At 41.2% G+C, this 20,534-nt stretch overlaps 1 protein-coding gene across 2 annotated transcripts in view; it reads left to right on the top strand.

Annotated features, from left to right (window-relative positions):
• LOC114047044 (astrotactin-2) overlaps positions 1 to 20,534 on the top strand; it is a 1,078,351-nt gene that overhangs the window by 768,358 nt on the left and 289,459 nt on the right. For both annotated transcript variants that reach the window (XM_027867715.1, XM_027867716.1), the window contains one exon: positions 5,776 to 6,041. In XM_027867715.1, coding sequence (XP_027723516.1) covers positions 5,776 to 6,041 — 266 coding nt within the window. The remainder of the gene's footprint in view (positions 1 to 5,775; positions 6,042 to 20,534) is intronic.

The raw sequence follows: 20,534 nt of genomic DNA, 5'->3' as shown, positions 1-20,534 counted from the left end.
TTTTTGAGGGGGGTGGAGAATGGAAGAGAATCAGTTCCTTCAAAGAATGGACCACTTTGTTAAGTCACATTCCTTCCAGGTTTAATTTATATGCCTCTTTCAAAGGGCATGGTGGGGGTAGTACTCCAAGGTATTCCAAGGTATAGAATGAAAAGTTTTTCTGCTTAGTTTTTCATTACTGGAATACAGTAAGACAAGCAAGAAACTGTTTGGTCTGATCATAGGAGTTTGGAATGGGAGGAACAGCAGTTTCACCCTCCAAATTTCTTTTTTGTCAGACCCCCATTTCGTTCTGTTACTTTAGTGGGCCCTGGTTGATTTTAAAAAGGGCAGCTTCCCCAAGAGGAAAAAAAAATATGATGGCTGATTTCCAATTCTCACCATGTGAGTCTGGAATATTTCTCTACACAGCTTTCTAGTAGGAAGAATGCCTTAGTAGAACTCACCCAACCCCCATTAACCCCAGTGCTCTGGAGGTGTCTTTGCTCCAGGTCATTGCTGGTATTTTTCCATTGAGCTCTTTCTCTTATGTTTTATTTTGGGGAAGAGGTGACTATGTGTTCTTGAAGACTATGGCAATGGGGTAGAACATCTGGTTGTTCCTACCAAATGGGAAAGTCTTCAAGAAGAAACAAACCAACTGACCGTGTCTCATTTGAAGACAAGCCTAGCTAAAGTAGGATTTTAATTCAGTTCAATTCAAATTCAGTTCAAATCAAATATCTAGAATGTGCATGGCATTGAGCCTACAAAGACCAAACAAAACATTTTCTATCTCAAGTTGCTTACCACCAGGTGATTCCCCCCTCCCCCCCAACCCAACCAGTGGAGAGAATACCAGGTCTGGAGTCAGGAAGACTTGAATTCAAATCCAATCTCAAATTCTTACTAGCTATATGATCCTAGATAAGTCACATTATTTCTGTTTGTATCAGTTTTTCTGCCTATCCCTATATAAGGGATAATAATAGCACCTTACCTCCAAGGACTGTTGTGAGGATCAAGTGAAATAATAATTATATACTGACACTGATGTCCTCTGAACAGTAGCAGAAAATATAAATTTTAATTATATATTCTCTTGGCATGTTTGTTGTTGATACATATACATTAACCTCTCACTCACCAATTATATTATTAAGGACAAAGACTTGGACAGTGTGAAGACCTTACCCTTCTTTGTCTCTTGCAATGAGTACATGGAGCTCAGCATGTATTAGGCACTCAGCAAGTATTTATACTTCTTTAAAGTATTTGTATCTATATATTTATATAAAGAAACCATAAATTTCTTGAAGTCAGTCACTATCCTGTAGAGGCAATTACTGGCCTGCCTCTGGAACTTAACTTTGCATCTGGAGACCTGGGTTCTTGGCCCAGATAAGTAACCAACAGTGTGGCCTTAAATGAGTCACTTCCTTTCTGTGTACTTCTTTATTGCAAATCTACAAAATTAGGAGATTAGACTAGGTATCTTTAAGATACTTTCCAGCTTTAACATTTTATAATCCATCATTCTGTGATCTAGATTTAACAGTCTATCTTCTGTGTTTTAACATTCTGTATACTATAGTCCCTTCTGGCTATAATATTCTGTGTTCTGATGGTCTCTTTTAGCTTTGACATTCTGTTTAATGATTCATATTTCAACATTCTGTGTGCTAAAGTTCCCTTCCACCTCTGACATTCTACGGTCTATTCTGTTAAGGCCCCTTCCAGTCCTAATATGCTTATGGTTCCCCTCCTGCTTTTCTGCTCTTGAGCAGCCAAGCTCAGCTCTTTTTTCCAGAGTTCTTTTGCAAGGCTTGAAATTGCTTGGAGCCACCTTTCAAGAGCCTAATCTCTCTGGTAACCAGTTCCAAATTTCTTTTTGCATGTCTGTATACATGGCTGTCTCCCCAGCTGCTGAGATGCCTCCTTCTCAGTCTTGTTTTGTTTATCTTAGTAACTACCCTACTTTAATCCCACTGAAAGATTGGTTAGTTGGAATCCACTCGGTCTTCCTCTGGAGTCTTTGATCCAGTGCACATAAGCATTTGCTGACAGCCAGACAGAGAAGGTGGAGCCCCCATCCTGGGCCCGCAGGGGCCCAGAGAATAATGAATGAATACTGTGTTTATTTGTATTTCTAATTGGAGAGTATGTTGCCAGATCTGCTGCATGTTGCTACAGGCTGTGGGCATGAAGCAGCAATTCCTTCTTCTCTAACCTGGGTCTAAGAGCCCCAGGCCACTGATGGGAGATTCATAGACTCTAAAGGATGAGAAGGGGCTTTTGGCCCCAAACATTATTTTGAACTGCCTGTGCCATAGGCGGGAGGGTTGAAAGGAAGGGTGTCCTTGGCAAGCCTATGCTTTACCTACAAAGCACCCAGGATTTCTGACAGGTTGAGTGAGTCTGCCTTACCTAGGATGGCCCAGATGGGTGGAATAGGCTTGTTTCCTGTAGGGAAATGTTTTCTGGAAAGTCCCCACTGGTACAAATGTTTGACAGATGTTCAGTTAGATATGACACATCTCCAGGGCTCCTCGGAGTTGTTGTTGTTGTTGGTTTTTCCACTTTACAACATTTGATGACCCCTCCTATCCTTGGACTGGGGAACCACAGGAATGTGGGTTGGGAATAGCATGACTAGGATCAAGAGGATTCCCTGCCTTTCTCCATAGGGACAATGGGCAATAGAATCGTAGGATTTATTATGGGAAGGACTCATCAAGGTCATCTAGTCTGTTAGAGAGATTTGATGGTTGATCAGAAGGGATCAACTACCTAGAGGAAGGATAAAAAGAAGTAAGAAAGGGAAAAAACCTTTATTAAGTGCCTTACTATGTGCCAGGCACCATGCTAAGTCCTTTACATTAGTATCACCATTTTATAGTTAAGAAAATTGAGGCAGAGAGTGGTTAAGTGACTTGCCAAGGGATATAGGGTTGCTAGTAAGTGTCTGAGGCCAGATTTGAACTCAGGTCTTTCTGATTCCAGGCCTGGCACTCTACCCACTGTGCCACCTAGAATGAACCATAGAGATCATCAGTTTGTACCTCTTTTTCTTTCTTTCTCTGTTTATTTAGAGATGAGGAAGCTGATACCCAGAAAGGGAAAGACATTTGCAGAAGGTCGCCTAGTTATAGCAGAGTTGATACTACAACCCAATTCTCCCAAATGCCCAGCCCAATGTTCTTTCTGTTAGGCCAGGCTTCTTTACTACTCACCAGCCTTGTTTGTCACTTTATATTTCAACTCTCTGGCCCTTGGCATTTTTAGTTTTAAAATGAAGGGACTGAATTAAGTGGTCACAGCAGCCTCTTCCAACTCTAGACCATCTGTCCTCTTCATTCATTGCAGGATTATTTGAGGTAACCTTGACAAGGCAAAGATTTTTCTTGTGACTTACCCAAATTGGCCTTCTTGGGGCACCCTGTATGAGACATACAACCATCTCACACCTCTATGATGTTATTAAGGTCTATACCTAGACTTCACTCTTTCCTTCTGAATCTTGGAATTCCTAAATCTCTTCAAGGTTGATTTCAGGTGTTACTTCTTGATTTTAGTGGCTGTTTAATTGCCTCCCACCATGTACATAAAAAAGTAAATGTAAAGTATGTTCAGAGCCAAAAAAAAAAAACCCACACAAAAAAACCTCAAACTCTTCCTTTGAGTAGCTTATATTTTACTGGAGGAACAAAACATGTGCCCAGAAAAGTAAATACAAAACATATGTAAAGTAAACACATGTACTTTTCAGAGTTCATAGTAAATCTTCCCTTTAGAGTGCAAACTCCTCTAAGACAAGAATTTGTTTGTTTGTTTGCTTTTTGTATCCATAATGCCTTGTAGATGCTCAATTATTGTTGAATGAGTGAATGAATGAACAAATGAGCTAGGTAGGAGAAACCCAAGATACACAGGAAGGGTCTTGGTGAAGGCTTGGCAGCTTTCTGAATCTTATAGGAGAAGCTGTGTGGTATTATAGGAGGTGGAAAGTACTAGATTTGCCATCAAAGGACCTGAATTCAAATTCTGACTCTGCCACTTACTACCTGACTCTGGGCAAATCACTTAACTGCTCAGAGCCTCAGTTTCCCCATCTGCAAAATGACAGAGTTGAACTTAATGATCTCTAATGTCTCAACTTATGATGTTAGGACAAAGTCCTACCAGAAAAGCTAGGATCCCAAATTGGAGTATCTTGGATGCTTTTTGAAATAGTTGCTTCCAAAATCTTCTGAAGATCTCTTTGAAAATACATCAAGTAGTCCACAGTAGAAAGAGACAGCATGGTATCATTCGTGAATTTGGAGTCAAAAGATCCGAGTTCTAGTCTTGGATCTGCTGCTTTTTACTTCTGTTACTTTGGACAAGTAACTTATTGTCTTTGAACCTCAGTTTTTTTCTTTTGTTAAGATAGAGAAGAAGAGGGGAAGGGAGAAGAAGAGGGAAAGACAGAGGGAGAGAGAAAGCTTGATTGGATCATCTTTCAGGTTTCAGCCCTTTCTAAATCCCAGGATCCTATGACTGCAGCCCATTCTACAAATTTGTACCACTAGTCCCAAGGAGCAAGAGGTCAGAGAGTGACAACTGCTTTGTCATTGCTTATGGGGAGGAATGAAAAGACAACCTAATAAACCTGTGACTTACTGGTGCTAGCATCATCTGCTACAGACAGAAGACCTGCATTCTTATCCTGAGCATGTGTTTTAAAAGAGGCTCGATAATAAAGATCTCTTGAGTCATCTATGACATATAAGCCTTTAAGTTCATCAAGTATTTATTAAGTTCCTATTATGTAGCCAGGATTGAGGGTGATAGAGAAGATGCAGAATGCAGTTCCCTGACTCAGTAGGGCTAGATGACTTCTGAGGGCTCTTCCAAATCTGGTTTTTTTTTTTTTTGGTTGATTGGAAGGATCACAAGAGTTCTAAGGAAAGAAAGACTAATGAGATTAATTTACGAAAATTATAGAAACCTCATGTGGGAAGTGATCTAGAGTCACCTAGTCCAACCCCCATGTAAATCATGAATGTCATCTACAGCTTTCCTGACAAGCAGCCATCTAGTCTTCTCATGATGGAGAGTTGCTAATATGCTTCTTCAGGGATGGAGCATCTAGGAAAGGCTTCATGGATGAGATGGAACTTGAGCTTGGTCTAGAAGCAGGGGTAATAATAACAACAACAATAAGTATAATAATAATAATAATAATTATTATCATTATCATATTTCACATTAATATATCACTTTAAAGTTTGCAAGGCCTATGTGGGCAGGAGTGCAAAAGAGCATTTCTGCTTGAGGGCAGCATGACTGAAGGTGCCAATGCAGGCATGAACAAAGATCTGCCATTTTGTTTCACCTCTCCAAACCCTACCCAAGATAGTAATCCCAGGTCAGCAGTGTGTGGTATAATAGATGTAGAACCAGAGGGGTCTCAGAGGTTACCTGGTCCAGCTTCTTCATTTTGCAGAAACTGAGACCCAAGGATGTTAAGTGACTTGCCCAAAGTTACATGAATAGCAAGCACCAGAGGTAGGATTTGGACCCAAGTTCTCTGATTCCAGAGCAAGTGCTTTGGGCCCCATGTTGCAGAGTTTCATCCTTCTATAGATCATAAACAGATGGATGGAGGCAGGTTGGCCTCTGGCCTGTAGAATCTGATACCTAATTAGCCTGAGATTTATGTACTGTGTTGTTTTAATTCTCCCTTCCCTATTTCTCTATCTTTCCCCCTCTTCCCCTCAACCCAACCCTTTTTCTTTCCTTCCTCCTCACCAGAAACAACAGAGCTAGGCAACAAGAAGGAGCTTAAATCCATGCCATTCATCACCTACCTCTCAGGCCTCTTGACAGCTCAAATGCTCTCAGACGACCAGCTGATCTCAGGAGTAGAGATCCGCTGCGAGGAGAAAGGCCGCTGCCCGTCCACCTGCCACCTGTGCCGGCGACCTGGCAAGGAACAGCTAAGCCCCACACCTGTGCTACTGGAGATCAACCGAGTAGTTCCTCTCTACACCCTGATCCAGGATAATGGCACCAAGGAGGTGAGTGCACCCAAGACCTAGAAATTCACAGTCACATTCTGGGTTTCCCTACCCCCATCTTTACACAGACAGGTATGTGTACACACACACACACACACACACACACACATACACACACGTTACCATTTGGACCTGTTACATATATTCCTCTGCATTTTTATTCCTTAGCTCTTGCCCCAAGACAAAGTTAGCTTCTACTTAGGAACCCACCACAACATCAATTATTGATCTTTCTTGCTACACCTCTTCCCATAAGAGTTGTAATTCTTTTTTGTCTCCTTGTTTTTATCTTTCTCTCCCTCTCTCTTCATCTCTTCTCCTGATATTATCTCCTTCTCATTCTCACTCTACTCCCTTACTCCTCATTTCCTCTCTTTCCCCTCTACCTATGTTTCAGGGCTGTGATCTAATAATAATAATAATCCTTGGACCTAGATAGGTAACTGACTTCTTACCTTCATGTAAGTCAGACCCGCACAACTTGTAAACTACTTTGGGTACAGATAGGTTAGGCTAGAGACAGACTGACAATGGTTGTTTGCTGCAGGTCACGTGACAAACAGGACAGTGGGCAGTGGTTACCCAACATTTTCTGGAGCCACCTGAAATCCTTTGGTTGGTGCAAGTGGCCCAGGGGCAGTGTGTTGTGCAGGCCTGATATTAGTGATATCTACAAGGCTTGGCTGGTCACAGTGTCCCCACGTCACCTTTTGCAGTTCTCTGCTCATTATAAGGCAGAGTGGTAGTATAATGTAGTGGTGTCAAACTCAAGTAAAATAGGGGACACTAAATCATACATAAGGATCCCTGTGGGCTGATGTTGACTTAAAAAACACATATTAACATTATCTATGTTCTATTGTATTTTTATTTATTGTATAAAATATTTCCCAATTTCATTTTTATCTGGTTAGGGCCCACACTTGGGATTGTTGCTGACTTCGACCCAGGTAACATGTTTGACATCTCATCATAATGTCAAGAACTCTTGAATTTAAAGTCAGAAGATGTAGCCTCTAGCTCTGGCTATGTTATTAACTTTCTGTGTAGCCTCAGACAAATCACATCTCACTTTCTTCCTCTGCAAAATGAGGGGATCAGACTAGATGTACTCTTTTCCAGCTTTAATATCTAATGACTGTCCATCATTTGATGTTCTTAGTCTTTTCCAGTTCTAACATTTATGATTCATAGATTCTTCCTGCCCCTCCCATTTCTGTGTCTCCTACCAGCCATCATCCTCCTCCTTTCCCTCCAGCCCCTTGACTAACATTCTTTTCTTTGTTCAGAAGAAAAAACTCATATCCTTGGCAGGTTAGGCCAGGTCTTTCCTGGACTCAGGGGCTATTGTTCTGGTTGAAGTCAATAGGACTTTTACTGCATGGCCTCTGTATGAAAATTTATGTGCGAAAAGGTTCACATGTTAAAAAAAAATATCTCTAGGTTTCTGGTAAGTTTTGAGACCAGTGTGACAGTCATCACCTTGGGAATTTAACTGGCCACTGGGTGTCACTGTTACCCTTACAGGTGTACTTGGGAGTTTCAGTCCTTTGAATACAGTTAGGCCTTCAAGGGCAAATTTTGGAAATCACCCTGCAGGGTTGCCTCCTCTTGGTCCATTATCCCCCTACCTCCTTTCCTCTCCTTTCAGTAAATCCTCTAAGAACCTGTGTAGATTTATTTCTCAGTTTTTCTAATTCCTCCACTTCTCCCCCCTCCCATTTTTCCCTGAACCAAAAATGACAGACCTTTTTAGAGTCACTTATTAGTGCTGAGCCTGCAATTGATTAGGCATTTAGAATGAGCCAGCCTGTGGTGGTTGTGGGTGGGACAGGGCCAGCTCCATGTCTGGAAACAATCCCAGCCAATGGAAATATGACCACCAAGTGAGAGGGGCTAAGCCATAGGGAGACAGCCCCAAGAGCAATCAGAACACTGTGATTCTCACTTTCTCCAACCCCACTCCCCCAAACCCTGCTCTTTCTTTCTATCTTCCCTTCCTTTCCCTTCCCTTGTGTGACCTTTGTATTTCTAGACTTCCCTTCTCCTATCCATCTGATCTTTGAGTTTGTGTCTTTCCTTAGAAGAAAGCAAAACAGGGATGCCATAGACATGGGCTAGTAGAGCCAGAAAGGACCTGAGAAATAGTATCCTCATAGTAATGTAGGATTTGGAGCTGGAAAGACTTTAAAAATGTTCGGTGGGAAGGACACTGGCTTTGCAAATAGAGGACAGGACTCTAATCCTGCCTCTGACTTTTACTTTCTGCGTGGCCTTGAACACCAGTCACTTAACCTTCCTAGGCTCTAGCTTCTTCCTCCAAATAAAGGGGACTAGATGGACTCTTGAACTTCCTTCCATTAGAGATCTGTGATATCCATGATCCTTTGGTTCAGTCATTAAACGCTTCATTTTCCAGATAAGGACACCGAGGCCTAGAGAGATTAAGTCACTTGCCTGTGTCTAAACTATAAGAATAGAAGCTAGAGCCCCAGATCTCCTGACACCCATTTCTAATGCCATTCTTAACCTCTGTACCATGATTCATTTTGCTTCTATAAAGGGCTGGATTTTAGAATTGGGTCTAATGGTGCTAAGAGTTAAATATAAGCCACATGGTTTGAGGAAAGCAAGGATGCTTGCCTGGATCAAAAATATACGCCAGTGATATTTGAAATTTTAATCTTTGCTATTGCCTCAGAGTCACAGAATGCTTAGAGTTGGAAGGAAGAAAAAGGTCATCAAGTCCAGATCTTCACACACTTCCCCCAGGCCCAGATAGCAGGAATGATTCAACCATGGTCATGCATGCCCACACAGGTGTTAAATAGTAGAGCCAGGTTAAGAACCCAAGTCTTCTGACTTCAGATCTCTTTCCACTGAATCTTGGGTGCTAAACATAGTGGAAAGTCCATAGAGCAGATTGTAGGGAGTGCCGTACTGTGACCTATTTCACCATTCTGCTGAAAGCTGCCCAAATTTATCTTCTGTTGTTAAAATTATGATGTATCTAAAGTTTGTCTGCAGAATACTTGCCATTCCATGCTTTAATCCCTTTCTGTCAGTCAATAAGTGTTTATAACTATGTGCCTGGCACTGTGCTAAGTGCTGGGCATGCAAAGAAAAGCAAAAGAGAGCCCCTGCACTCAAGGAGCTTACAGTCTAATAAGGGAGACAATATGTAAACAACTATGTAGGTACATGATACATTCAGGATAAATTGGAGATAATCAACAGAAGAACACCACTATCGTTAAAGGGAATTGGGAAAGACTTCCTGTAAAAGGTGGGATTTTAGTTGTGACTTGAAGGAAGCCAGGAGGTAGAGGAGGAGAGAGGGAAATTCCAGGAATGAGGGGCAGTTAGTGAAAATGCCTGCTCTTCCATGCCTCTTCCCTTTCTAGGTATCTTTAGCATTGTGACCTTAAATGTGTCACTTTATGGACCTTGTTTTTTTCCAACTATAAAATGAGTATGTTAGGCTTCATTTCTTTGATTCTCTCCATCTCTGGCATTTTATGTTAGGAGGTCCTTTTTAGCATTAACATTCCATGATTCTAAATTTCTGTGACTCCTGCTGCCTATCTATGTATTGTAATGAAATGGACATGACAAACTCATTGATGGTGATTGCCTTTCCCAAGGAGATTTGTATTGCATTTTCAGTGGGGAATCAAGGAGAGGGCAATGATTAACTCAAAATGTCTTCCTAATGGTGGCATTTCAAGCATCAATTTCAGGGAAAGGGGGAAGTTTGGAGGAAGGAGCCCTTCCCAGCAGCCTTAAAGAAGACCACTGGGAACTGCCTGTTCCATGGCCAGCACTGGAGGTAATAATAATGTAGTGAAATGAATCATGGATTTTGAGTTAGAGGATTTGGGTTCAAATTCCATTTTGACACTGTGAGATCTTGGACAAGTCACTCTTGGACCTCAGTTTACTGATATGTAAAATTAGGGACAAGGTCCTAATTGTTATATTAGATGGTCTCTGAGGTCCTTTCCAGATCTAAATCTCTGAGCCTTTGTGTGACCTGGAACAAGTCCCTTCCCAATTCTGCATTTCATTTTTTTTTCTTTTCTAAAAGGAAGGAATTGGTAGGCTAGATGATTTCTAAGATAAGTTCTAGCTTGAAATTCTATCATCTTCCCAATCCTGGTAGTTCCCTTCTGTTGCATGAGGTCAAAGACCCTCAGTTATACTGCTTTCAGACTACCTTAAATTGTACTTGCCCTCCCCCCACATATAAAAAAATCAAATAAACAAATAAGTGCTCTTTTTTCCCTTCTTATCCTTATAATGTGCATCAAAGGCATGACTTCAGAATTTCAGAACTGGAAATGACCTAGAGATCCTCTAAGCTAAACCTCTTATTTTATGAATTTTATGAAGGAAAAAAAAAGAAGCTCTTCCAAAGGGGACATGACTTACTCACGGTCTCTGGAGCTGATGTGTATGGCTGAGGCATTACCTATCTATGCCTCTAGATCCTTGCCTCCAGCCCCTGAGAAGAACCCAGACATACTCTGGAATCACTGTGATGGGCGTTGGATATGGGCTGCTTTGCACTAGACAGTCTATCCCAGTGAACACATGGGAAAAGATTATTCCTTTAGCCACAGCTGGAAGAGAGCCCTTAATTATACTTTCCGCTGTGGTTCTGAAAAAAAAAACCAGCAAAACAAAAATCTTTATAATGGAGAATTTGATTAATGCACGCAACCTCCTCCCTCCACCTGCTAAATGGCCCTCACACACCCTAAAGCTGCAGAGCTTGGCTCAGCAAGAATTTGTACTTTATGTAGGAGAGACTGTACTAAGATAGTTGAAGGGTGGAAGAGAAAGTGATAGAACACTTTCATTAAGGTTCTTCCCCAAACCCTCAACCCTATAAGTTTTGTTGTTATTGGTGTCCTCCTGCCCTCTCTCCCCCAAAGGTGTTGAAAGAAGCCTTTGGGACCACAGAAATTGGAAACACCTTGCAGCTTAGAGAAATAATTCTATCTTCTCTATATATATTCTCTCCAGACATTACCCCACTTTTGCATCATGGCCGTAGCTTTAACAAGGGAAAACAGAAATCTTGACTCGAAGGCCTGAAGCTAGGCTGTTAACAGCCTCTCTGTATCAGGCAGCACTAGCTCTAGAAGCCCTACTTTGGAAAAAAGTCAGTCCTAGATGCTAGGGGAAAAATAAGGGAAGATAGTAATAGGGTCCCTACTTGCAGGAAACTCTCAAAGGATTTTCTTTTACAATAGAAAGAATAGGAATATCAATGAATGGGAAGCATTCTGTCATTTATACCTGTTTATTGAAGGCCTACTATGTAGAGAGCATTGTTTTTGGTGTTAAGGGAAATACAAAATTTAGATATGACAAGATTCCTGTCCCTACAGGGGTACAATCTCCTATTGTTTTTGTCCTTCCAGAACTCCTAATGAAGTACCACATAGAATGATATAGAAATAAGTAGATAGGAGTTAACATGGAGATCGCTGAGGACTACTGTGGTCAGGAAAGCTTTGATGATCTCCTGAGAAAGGTTGGTTTTTGAGTAGGGCCCAGAAAGATAGATAGAATTTGGTTAGGCCTGGAAGGGAGAAAGCATTTAATTGTTGGAAATGAGAATACAACAGATGGCAGACAGGGAAGAAATCGGTGTGGCTAAAGTGAAAGGTTCATGTTGGAGAAAGCAGGAAGAGATGAGATTAGAAAACTAATATGGTGCCAGATTGTAAATGGCCTTAGGGCTCAAAGACTCAGTTTTTGACTGAGATGCTATGATACAGAATTCTCACACCCAACCCTTCAGTTTCCTTTTGCTCAAGGCTTCAGACATTTCATAGGACAATCCAGCACATCTTCCTTAAAAGATACAACACTGAATATTAGAGCTATAATTGGGGTAACCCAATAAAGATAGAGAAAACACATGGACTTTATCATAAGCAATGATACTTGTAAGGAGAGAGTGTTTAGGTAGTGCATTTATTTATAGAGAAGGAAGAGTAATTACTATACTTAGAGTAAGGCAAGACATAGGTCTGTTGACTTTTGGAAGATTTGACTCTTAGCAGACAAAGGACCAGATCAGACTTACTAATCAGTTTAGACAACTACAATTCAGAACTCCTAAGCTCAAGTGATCCATCAGCCTTGGCCCCCATAGTAACAGTTACTAAGGGCACTCACCACCACACTCAGCTCCAGATATTTCAGTAACTACATATGTAACCTTTCTTAGGTCATGTTTCCTCTTTAGGCTTCAGTTTTCTCACCTGTCCACCTAAAATGTTCCTTTCAGCTCTAAAGTTCTATTATTTTCTTGGTGTAAATCAATTTAAGGTATTACTCTTCTAGGAACATTTTTTTTTTTAAATTTTAAAAGAGGGCCTCCTAGAAAGGAACTCAAAATAATGGAGTTCTAATGGTAGAATTTCAGGCATTGTGTCTCCCAGGTGAGGAGTTATTTTAGGGCAGGGAGTCTTTAATGTGTCTATCACATCATACCAAACAGCTTGCTCTGCCTACATATATGCCCAGTACTGGTACAAGGGTCTAATGAGTGAGTTTGGGAGTTACCCTTCATGGTGGTGGTCTCAGAGACTAGAAATGTGCCCTTAATTTCCCGTTAAAAAGACATTATTTCTCTGTCATTTCTCTGTCATTTTCAAATTGCTCTAACAGTGTTTGCTTTTGAATGCCCTGGCAACAGCTATATTTGATCTTAGCCAAATGGCCAAGATGCATGGTGTCATATAAAGAACACTGTAGTTGAAGTCGGAAGAGTCATAGCTTTGCCTATATTAGCTGAGTGGCCCAAGAAAATCATATCCCCTCTCTAGGTCTCAATTTCCTTATCTTTAAAGTAATGCCATTGAACTAGATAGTCTCTAAAATCCCTTCTAACTTCAAATTCTTTGAAGCTTTGCCTTGGTTTGCTCATCTGCAAAGAGGTATAATAGTACACTATAGACCTCACAGTGTTATTGGTAAGAAACTGCCTTGTAAACCTTAAAGTGCTATATAATTGTTACATTGTTATTATTATTGTTGTTATTATTCTTTAGCATCAGGAGTCAGAGAAGACCATCTGTAAGATTGGTGACAATCACAAAACTTTCAGAAATGTGGAGAAAGGCTAGAGGAAAATCAACCTATGACCATGATAAAGTCCCAAGGGAAAGAGATAAAAAGGTGTAGTGTCCATCAATGAACACAGGGCTTGGCATATGCCCTGCCTTAGAATAAATATTTGTTCTAGACTTAACAAAAAAGGCAGAAGTATGACTAAAGGTTGGAAGTTCCAGAGATTCAGGTTGTAGAAGTTCAGCCTAAGAAAGAACTTTATAATAATTGGAGCTGCCCAACAACAGAATAAACTGCCTCTTGAAAGAGTGAGCTTCCCTTCACCAGAAGTATTCAAGCTTAGGCTGGCTGGCCACCTGTCATTGAGAGGATTCCTGAACTGGGTGGGATGTTGGGCTGTGTGCCATGGTAGGTCTTTTTCACCTATGAGATTCCCTGATTCTGATGATCATACCTCCCCTCGGACTTAGATAGGCACAGCCTTTCCTCAGTTCCCTTGTGTACTTGGAAAGCCTCTCCCCACTCAGACACTTGATAAATGACAGTTTGGTCATCTGGAGAAATACTTATATAGGTAGGAGGTGGAGAGCCAGAGGGGGGTGTCCCATCATGTCCCCTGTGGGAAGATTTGATTCAAAGATCTGTTGTTTGTGTTTAACAAGACAAATGGACACCCAGTTTGATGTTTAGGAGACCTCTGGGAAGTTATTTCATTTTAAACTTGAGTAACTCTAATTCCTCCATTAATCTTTCTTGGCGCCTGCCCCTGCCACAGAGCTTGTCCTTTTTAAACTATAGAATTCTTATCCCAGCCCCCACCAAGCACAGCATTAACACATGGGCAGTGATTCAGGTCAGGGAGGGATAGTTTGCATTGACTTTCTTTAGTGCTTTATAATTTTCTTCTTCTTGTTGTTGTTTTTCTCCTATCCTTACAGCACTCTTGTTTGACTTATTGGTAGGTGTCCTGGCCTCTGTTTTTCATTTGACGAAATCAAGGCCCATAAAAATTTCGTGCCCCATGTCACACTGATATTAGAATTCAGATCCCCTGGCTCCCACTCCATTTTTTTTTCTGGGGACTCTCTACTAGAAATCAGAAAGAATTGGATTTAAATTCTGATGCCAACATTTTCTAGATTTGTGATTATGGTTATATCTTAGTTTACTCTTCTGTAAAATGGACATAATAATTTTCTTATGTGGCTTACAGAATTGCTAGAAAAACCCTTTGTAAGTACTAAATCACTATATAAATGAGAATTGTAACTGTTACATCCTTAAAGAGTTAGGCATGTGCACTATGCTTTTCTAACTTCCCTGTTAAAGATCTTTAGTTAAATTAATTAATTTAATTAAAGCTCTGTTAATTCAGGAACTTATTTAAGCTGTCCTGGAACTTGTTTATAATTGCAGTCTATTGATTTATGTTGTACATAGGATTCAGAGCTAGAAGGGATGGCAAAGACCATGTAGCCTGACCTAGGGCTGTAGCAGAGCCAAGATTTAGACCTAAGTAAGATGATTCCAAAGTTTTCTAATTCTCCATATTAATATACAAATTTGTCTACTTTTGTTGTTCCCCAGGCTACCCCTCTGAAGCTTCAATGGTCCCCCTGAGTTCTTGTGTCTGAGCTTTGATAAACAAACTCATGCTCACACTTCCCAGGTATATCACCATCTCCCAGACTTAAGAGCCTTTTACTGGAGTATGACCAAAATTATCACAGAGTTTCTGTGATAAGTTCCTGAAAAAAGGCTTTCAACTGGATCAGTTTTCTTCAAGATACCCTTAGCAGTCAATACATCTTGAATTCAACTGGATAAATATTCTGGTTGAGTGAAATAGAGCAGTCAATTATAAAGTATGATTTACCTGAACCCTCCCCCTCCCCCCAGGGATTGCCTTGGTCCCTTTTTCCTCCTGGAGATGACTCCACCCCCATCAATCTGAATCTCAGCCTGAAGAGATCATTTGGTCTCTCATCAAGCAAATAATCAATGCATAGTCATCTTTGGGGTACCCACATTATGCCAAGAACTTCCTGGTAATACAAAGATAAAATTGAACTATCCCTGCCATTAGGTGCTTATATTTTATTGGTGAAGACAATGTGCATACAAGTAAGTACATTAAGAATCTATATGAAATAATACAGAGTAACTTGGTTAAGAGGGACACAAGTGGGTAGATCAGGAAAAGCTTCATGGAGAAGGTGATGTTTGAATTGAATCTTGAAGGAAATAAAGGCCTGTAAGAGATTCAGGTGAGCACAAAGTGCATTTCAGGTGTGGAGGACAGCCATTCACAAAGGCACAGAGATGGGAAATGGAATCTTATGTGTGAGGAACAATAAGGTCAGCTTGGCAGGATGATAGAATGCTAAAAGAAAAGTATTGTGTAATAAAACTGCAAATGTAAGAAGTTTTAAATGCCAAACAGAGAAGTTTCTGTTTTATCCTGGAGACTATAGGGAGTCATTGGAGTTTATAGAGTAATAGGTTGTTAGACCTGCCTGCACTTTAGAAAAATCACTTTGGCAGTTAAGTGAAAGATAGATTAGAATAGGGAAAGACATGAGGCTGAGAGACCAATTAGGCCTGAATTAAGGTATGGGCTGTGTGAGTAGGCAGAAAGGATCAGATGCAAGAGATGTTGTGGAGGTAAAAATGTCAAGATTTGGAAACAATGGATATGTGTTATGAGGGAGAGTGGGAAATCGAAAATAATGCCAAAGTTGTGAACTTGGAAGAATGAAAGGGTGGTAGTGCCCTACACAGAAGCGGGGAACTTTTGAAGAGGGGCGGGTTTGGGGGAAGAAAATGAATTTTGTTCTAGATAAGTTGAGTTTGAGTTTGTTAATAGAATATCCAGTTTGAAATATCTAACTGGCAGATAGTGATGTAGGACTAGATCTCAGGGGACATATGAGGGCTGAATACATCAAGCCTATAATAGAGATGATAGTTCAAACCCTTTGGAGTTGATGAGATAATCAAGAGAGAGCACAAAAAGAAAAAAAAGACCCAGAACAGAGCCTTTGAGCATACCCACAGTTAAGAGCTGGGATATGGGTGATAAATCAGAAAAGAAGATCGAGAAGGAATAAGCAGAGACTTTTTTTGCACTGCTTACTCATGTTACCAGCCAATTACTTGAGTTTTAAACTCTTTGTTAGGGTAAAAGTCTGCTTCCAATGTGGACAATGTACTGTCCCAAGCTTTGGGGGTTTGTACAGCTGTTTTCAGAGATACTTCTAGGGATCTGAAAATTTTCAGTCCTTCCAAAGTGCTATGATAAAGGGCGAAGTGTTTTCTCTCCACCGCCACAACAAGCTCCACCACACCAGTGTTCCTCCTAGCTCCAGGACCGCCCTTCAGAACTGTGACCCAGATCCAAGCACTAATAAAGCAAGAGATTCCTGCCTCAGCACTGGCAAAGAGAACTCTGCAATCCCCCTCTGGTCAGCCACTTGATTCCCCCTCAGTCTGTGGGCCAGAAGCTCAGGAAACAGCCGTGGCCCCGGGCCATGCTTGAGACTTGTGACTGAGACCTAGCTCCTCTCTCACCGCAGTCACAGACTTTTCCCACTGACCTTCCAAGTTGTCTTTGGTGTTCATAGGTTGAGAAGTCTGGAAACTGTCACAGCTGCCTGCGATTAAATCCTCTGAGGCCTGCTCCAGGGTCGCTGCGGCCTGCGCGCCCATGCCGAACTAGGCTCCTCTCCCCACCCGGCACGATATACCTTGCTGATCAACCATCCAGGCTGTCTTTGGCTGGAAATTTGTTTCACTCTGTTTTTTTGTGGGTTCTGCTGCTTTAGAATTTGTTTAGAGCCATTTTTTATAGGTATTTGGAGGGGTTTGGGGGGAGAATTCAAGCAAGTCACTGCTTTCCCTCCTCCATCTTGGCTCCGCCCCCTGCAGCTCAGCCTCTGCTTCCTTTCTAATCTTGGTTGCATTGGCTTTGTTTGTGCAAAAACTTTTCAATTTTATGTAATCAAAATCATCCATTTTGCATTTCATAACGTTCTCTATCTCTTGTTTGGTCATAAATTCTTCCCTTCTCCATAGTTCTGACAAGTAAACTATTCCTTGCTCTCCTAGTTTACTTATAGTATCAGCCTTTATATCTAAATCATGTACCCATTTTGATTTTATCTTGGTGTAGGGTATAAGATGTTGGTCTGTGCCTAGTTTCTGCCATACTATTTTCCTAGCAGTTTTATTAAATAGTGAGTTCTTATCCCAGAAGCTAGAGTCTTTAGATTTATCAAACAGTAGATTACTGTAGTCATTGATTATTGTGTCTTGCATGCCTAACCTATTTCACTGATCTTCCACTCTATTTCTTAGCTAGTACCAAGTAGTTTGATGATTGCTGCTTTATAATACAATTTAAGATCTGGTATAGCTAGGCCACCTTCCAAGGGATCATTTCTTAAGGGTCTAGTAGGGTCTAGTAAGGGGTTCTTAAGAAGGGAAGAGACAGGCTTATTTATAGGTGGGGGAAGGATCTTTCAGCTAGGGAGAGACTGAATAATAGGTAGAGAAGATGATAGCAGGGGCAATATTCTGGAGAAGATGCAAGGGAATGGGATCAAGGATACAAATAGTGGGATTGACCTTGATAAAGAGAAGGGCAGCTTCTTTATCAGAGACTGGAGGAGGTTAAGGGCTTTTGAAATTAAAAAAAAAGTGAGAAGAAGGAACTGAGGGTGAATGGCTCTGGTGTTCTTAGTAAAGTATGAGGAAGGTAGGGGGAGGTGAGATATGGAAGGCTTATGGAGTGGAAAGAAAGTTTGGAAAAGGCACTATGGGAAGGGCAATAGAGAATCAATTAGGGAAGAATAAGAGGATTGCCTTACGTGTTGAGGTCCTGACTCAGATTAGATAATAAATTTGGAATATAATCAAGTTGATTTCATGAATTCTTCCATCTTGCTCAGTAGCACATGAGGAGGATAGGGGAGCAGAGATGGTAAAATTAATCCAGAGTTTGGGTTAGACAGGATGTGAATGGCAATATGATAAGGAAACCAAAGAACTTGAGAGTAGAGAACAGTGGGGAGTTGAAGCAGCTAAATATGGGATCAACGTTGGGAAGAGAAGAATGTGATAAAAGAAGAGGGATGGAGGCCTGAGAAAATATTAAGGGATATAGGTTACTGTGAGAAGGAAAAATAGGTTCAGGAGAGGTAAAATATAGGGAGAGGTAGAAAAGCAGAAGGTTAGAATTAGATCAGTGTGTGTTAGAATCAGAATTTCACAGTTTTTGGACAAGCACCTGGAATACTCGTGGAAGATGGTGAGATCAAGAGTGTGGCCATCCCTGTGTCTGCCTGTGTCTTGGCAGAAGAGCAGACCATGGGATTGGAGAAGAGTAAAGAACTGGATGGTTAGGATTTTTGAGGGAACAAGAACCCACATGTTGCTCCAAAGGAAGCCCCTTCATCCTCAGGATCATTTCAGTTGCCTATCTCCTCTCTTCTCACAGAGCAGGAGAGGTAAAGGCAGGAGGGAGGGGCTTTTGTCCTTAGGCCTCTTACTTTTAGCTCTGAAGATACTGGCCTCTTTCATCTGAAGAGTACATATCATGGGAGTGAATCCTATTGCTCAGCACTACAGTTTTCTGTGAAGATAGTTGTAGCAATGGTTACGTGGGATACACCAGAACAGAATAATTTGTCAGATGAGGCAGTTAGACTAGAAAAAGGGGTGGGGAACCTTCAGCCTTGAGGCCACATGTGACCCTCTAGGTCCTCAAGTATGGCCCTTTGACTGAATCCAAGTATCACAGAATAAATTCTTTTATTAAGGGGATTTGTTCTGTGAAGTTTGGATTCAGTCAGAGGGCCACACTTGAGAACCTAGAGGGCCACACATAGCCTCGAGGTCACAGGTTCCCTACCCCTGGACTAGAGGACCTCTGTCGTCTCTTGTATTCCTGGTATTCTATGATTCTGTGAGCTGAAAGGATCAGCTCTTTCCAGTCTGAGCTCTATCTCTTGAAAGCTGCTCCTTGAAAAGGCAGCCTGGTGTAGAAGAGAAAGTGATGGACCTGGAATCAGAGGATCTGGGTTCAAATCTTCGTTCTGCCACTTATTATGGCCTTAAGCAAATCGATGAATTACTCTGGACCTCAATTTTCTTGTCTGTGAAACTGGGGAGAGGAGAGAGTGGATTAGTTGACCTCTAGTATCTTTTCTAACTCTGAATCTATGGTCTTTTCCTGTGTAAGCAAAAGGCTTTGAGTCAGTCATCCTTGACAAAAGATTACAGATCCTAAAGGGAGTTAATAGTAAATACAACTCTACTGTTTCTTTTTTTTTCTTTTTTCTTTCTCCTCAAAGGAGAAAAAACAATGTTCCAGATGTGCCCAGCTGCTCACCATATGAGATTGAAATTGACATGAGTCTCTCTTTGGTCACACAGCTGGTCAGTTCACTCAGTCACATTCTCTGGGTAGCAGACTGACATCATTCCAGTCTACCCAGCCATCAGTCACTTCATGGAATGAAATAAAATGTGGTTTTTCTTGCACATTTTCCTTCCTTTTTTTTTTTTTACCATGTCCTCAAGTTTTTCAGTCTTATTTATATGTGGTCAGAAAGCTTACTGGACATGGAGATGGGAAATGTGGGTTGGAGCCCTAACACTTACTAGCTTTGTGACCTTGAGCAAACTGCTTAATGTTTCTGACGCCCAGAAAAGTATTAATACTTTGAGGTTTGCAAAGGTCATTCCTCACAACAACCCTATCAGTTGAGTAGTGTAGACAGGAAGATATCTGTATTTCCCACCTGATAGGGCTGTTGTGAGGAGAGTCTTTTGCTAATCTTAAATTGCTATAGAAGCATGAGCTATTATCATTCCCCTCCCTTCCTCCACTCAGAGCCCATACTCGGTGGAAAAAAGAAGAAATTTTAGAGCACATTGTACTTGGAAAGCATTCTGTACTATGAAAAAGTGCTTCCATGTGTACTATAATGTCTTTCTAAAGTCTTACAAAGCTGTCGTGAGGAACTTTGATACCTGGATGCTTTGAGGAACTCATGAAGTCATGGCTATTTCCTTCACCAGTGAAAATTTCTACCCATCTCTACTTTGTTCCCCTTATGGAATTCTTGTCCATATCCTTCCTTAAGTCCATCATTGAGGGTCTCTTCAATGCAGGGCCTCTCCCTCTCCCTTTCTCTTTCCCTCTCCATCTTCCTCTTGGGAGATCCCAGTTTGGGATCATTGAAAGAGCTTCACAATTTCTCAAATACAATCTAGACTCCTTTCCTCCTAGAGGCAGCTGGTGACAAAGTGTTCAGAGTGCTGGGCCTAAAATAAGGAAGACCAGAGGTGGCCTGACAGTTACTAGTTGTATAACCCTGGGCAAGCCAAACAACTTTTGTC

The sequence above is a fragment of the Vombatus ursinus genome, unplaced genomic scaffold (assembly GCF_900497805.2).
Source record: "Vombatus ursinus unplaced genomic scaffold, bare-nosed wombat genome assembly UNPS02014786.1, whole genome shotgun sequence".
Classification (NCBI taxonomy): Eukaryota; Metazoa; Chordata; class Mammalia; order Diprotodontia; family Vombatidae; genus Vombatus; species Vombatus ursinus.
The sequence above is the reverse complement of the archived record's forward strand: the minus strand, read 5'-3'. Positions and strand labels throughout refer to the sequence as shown.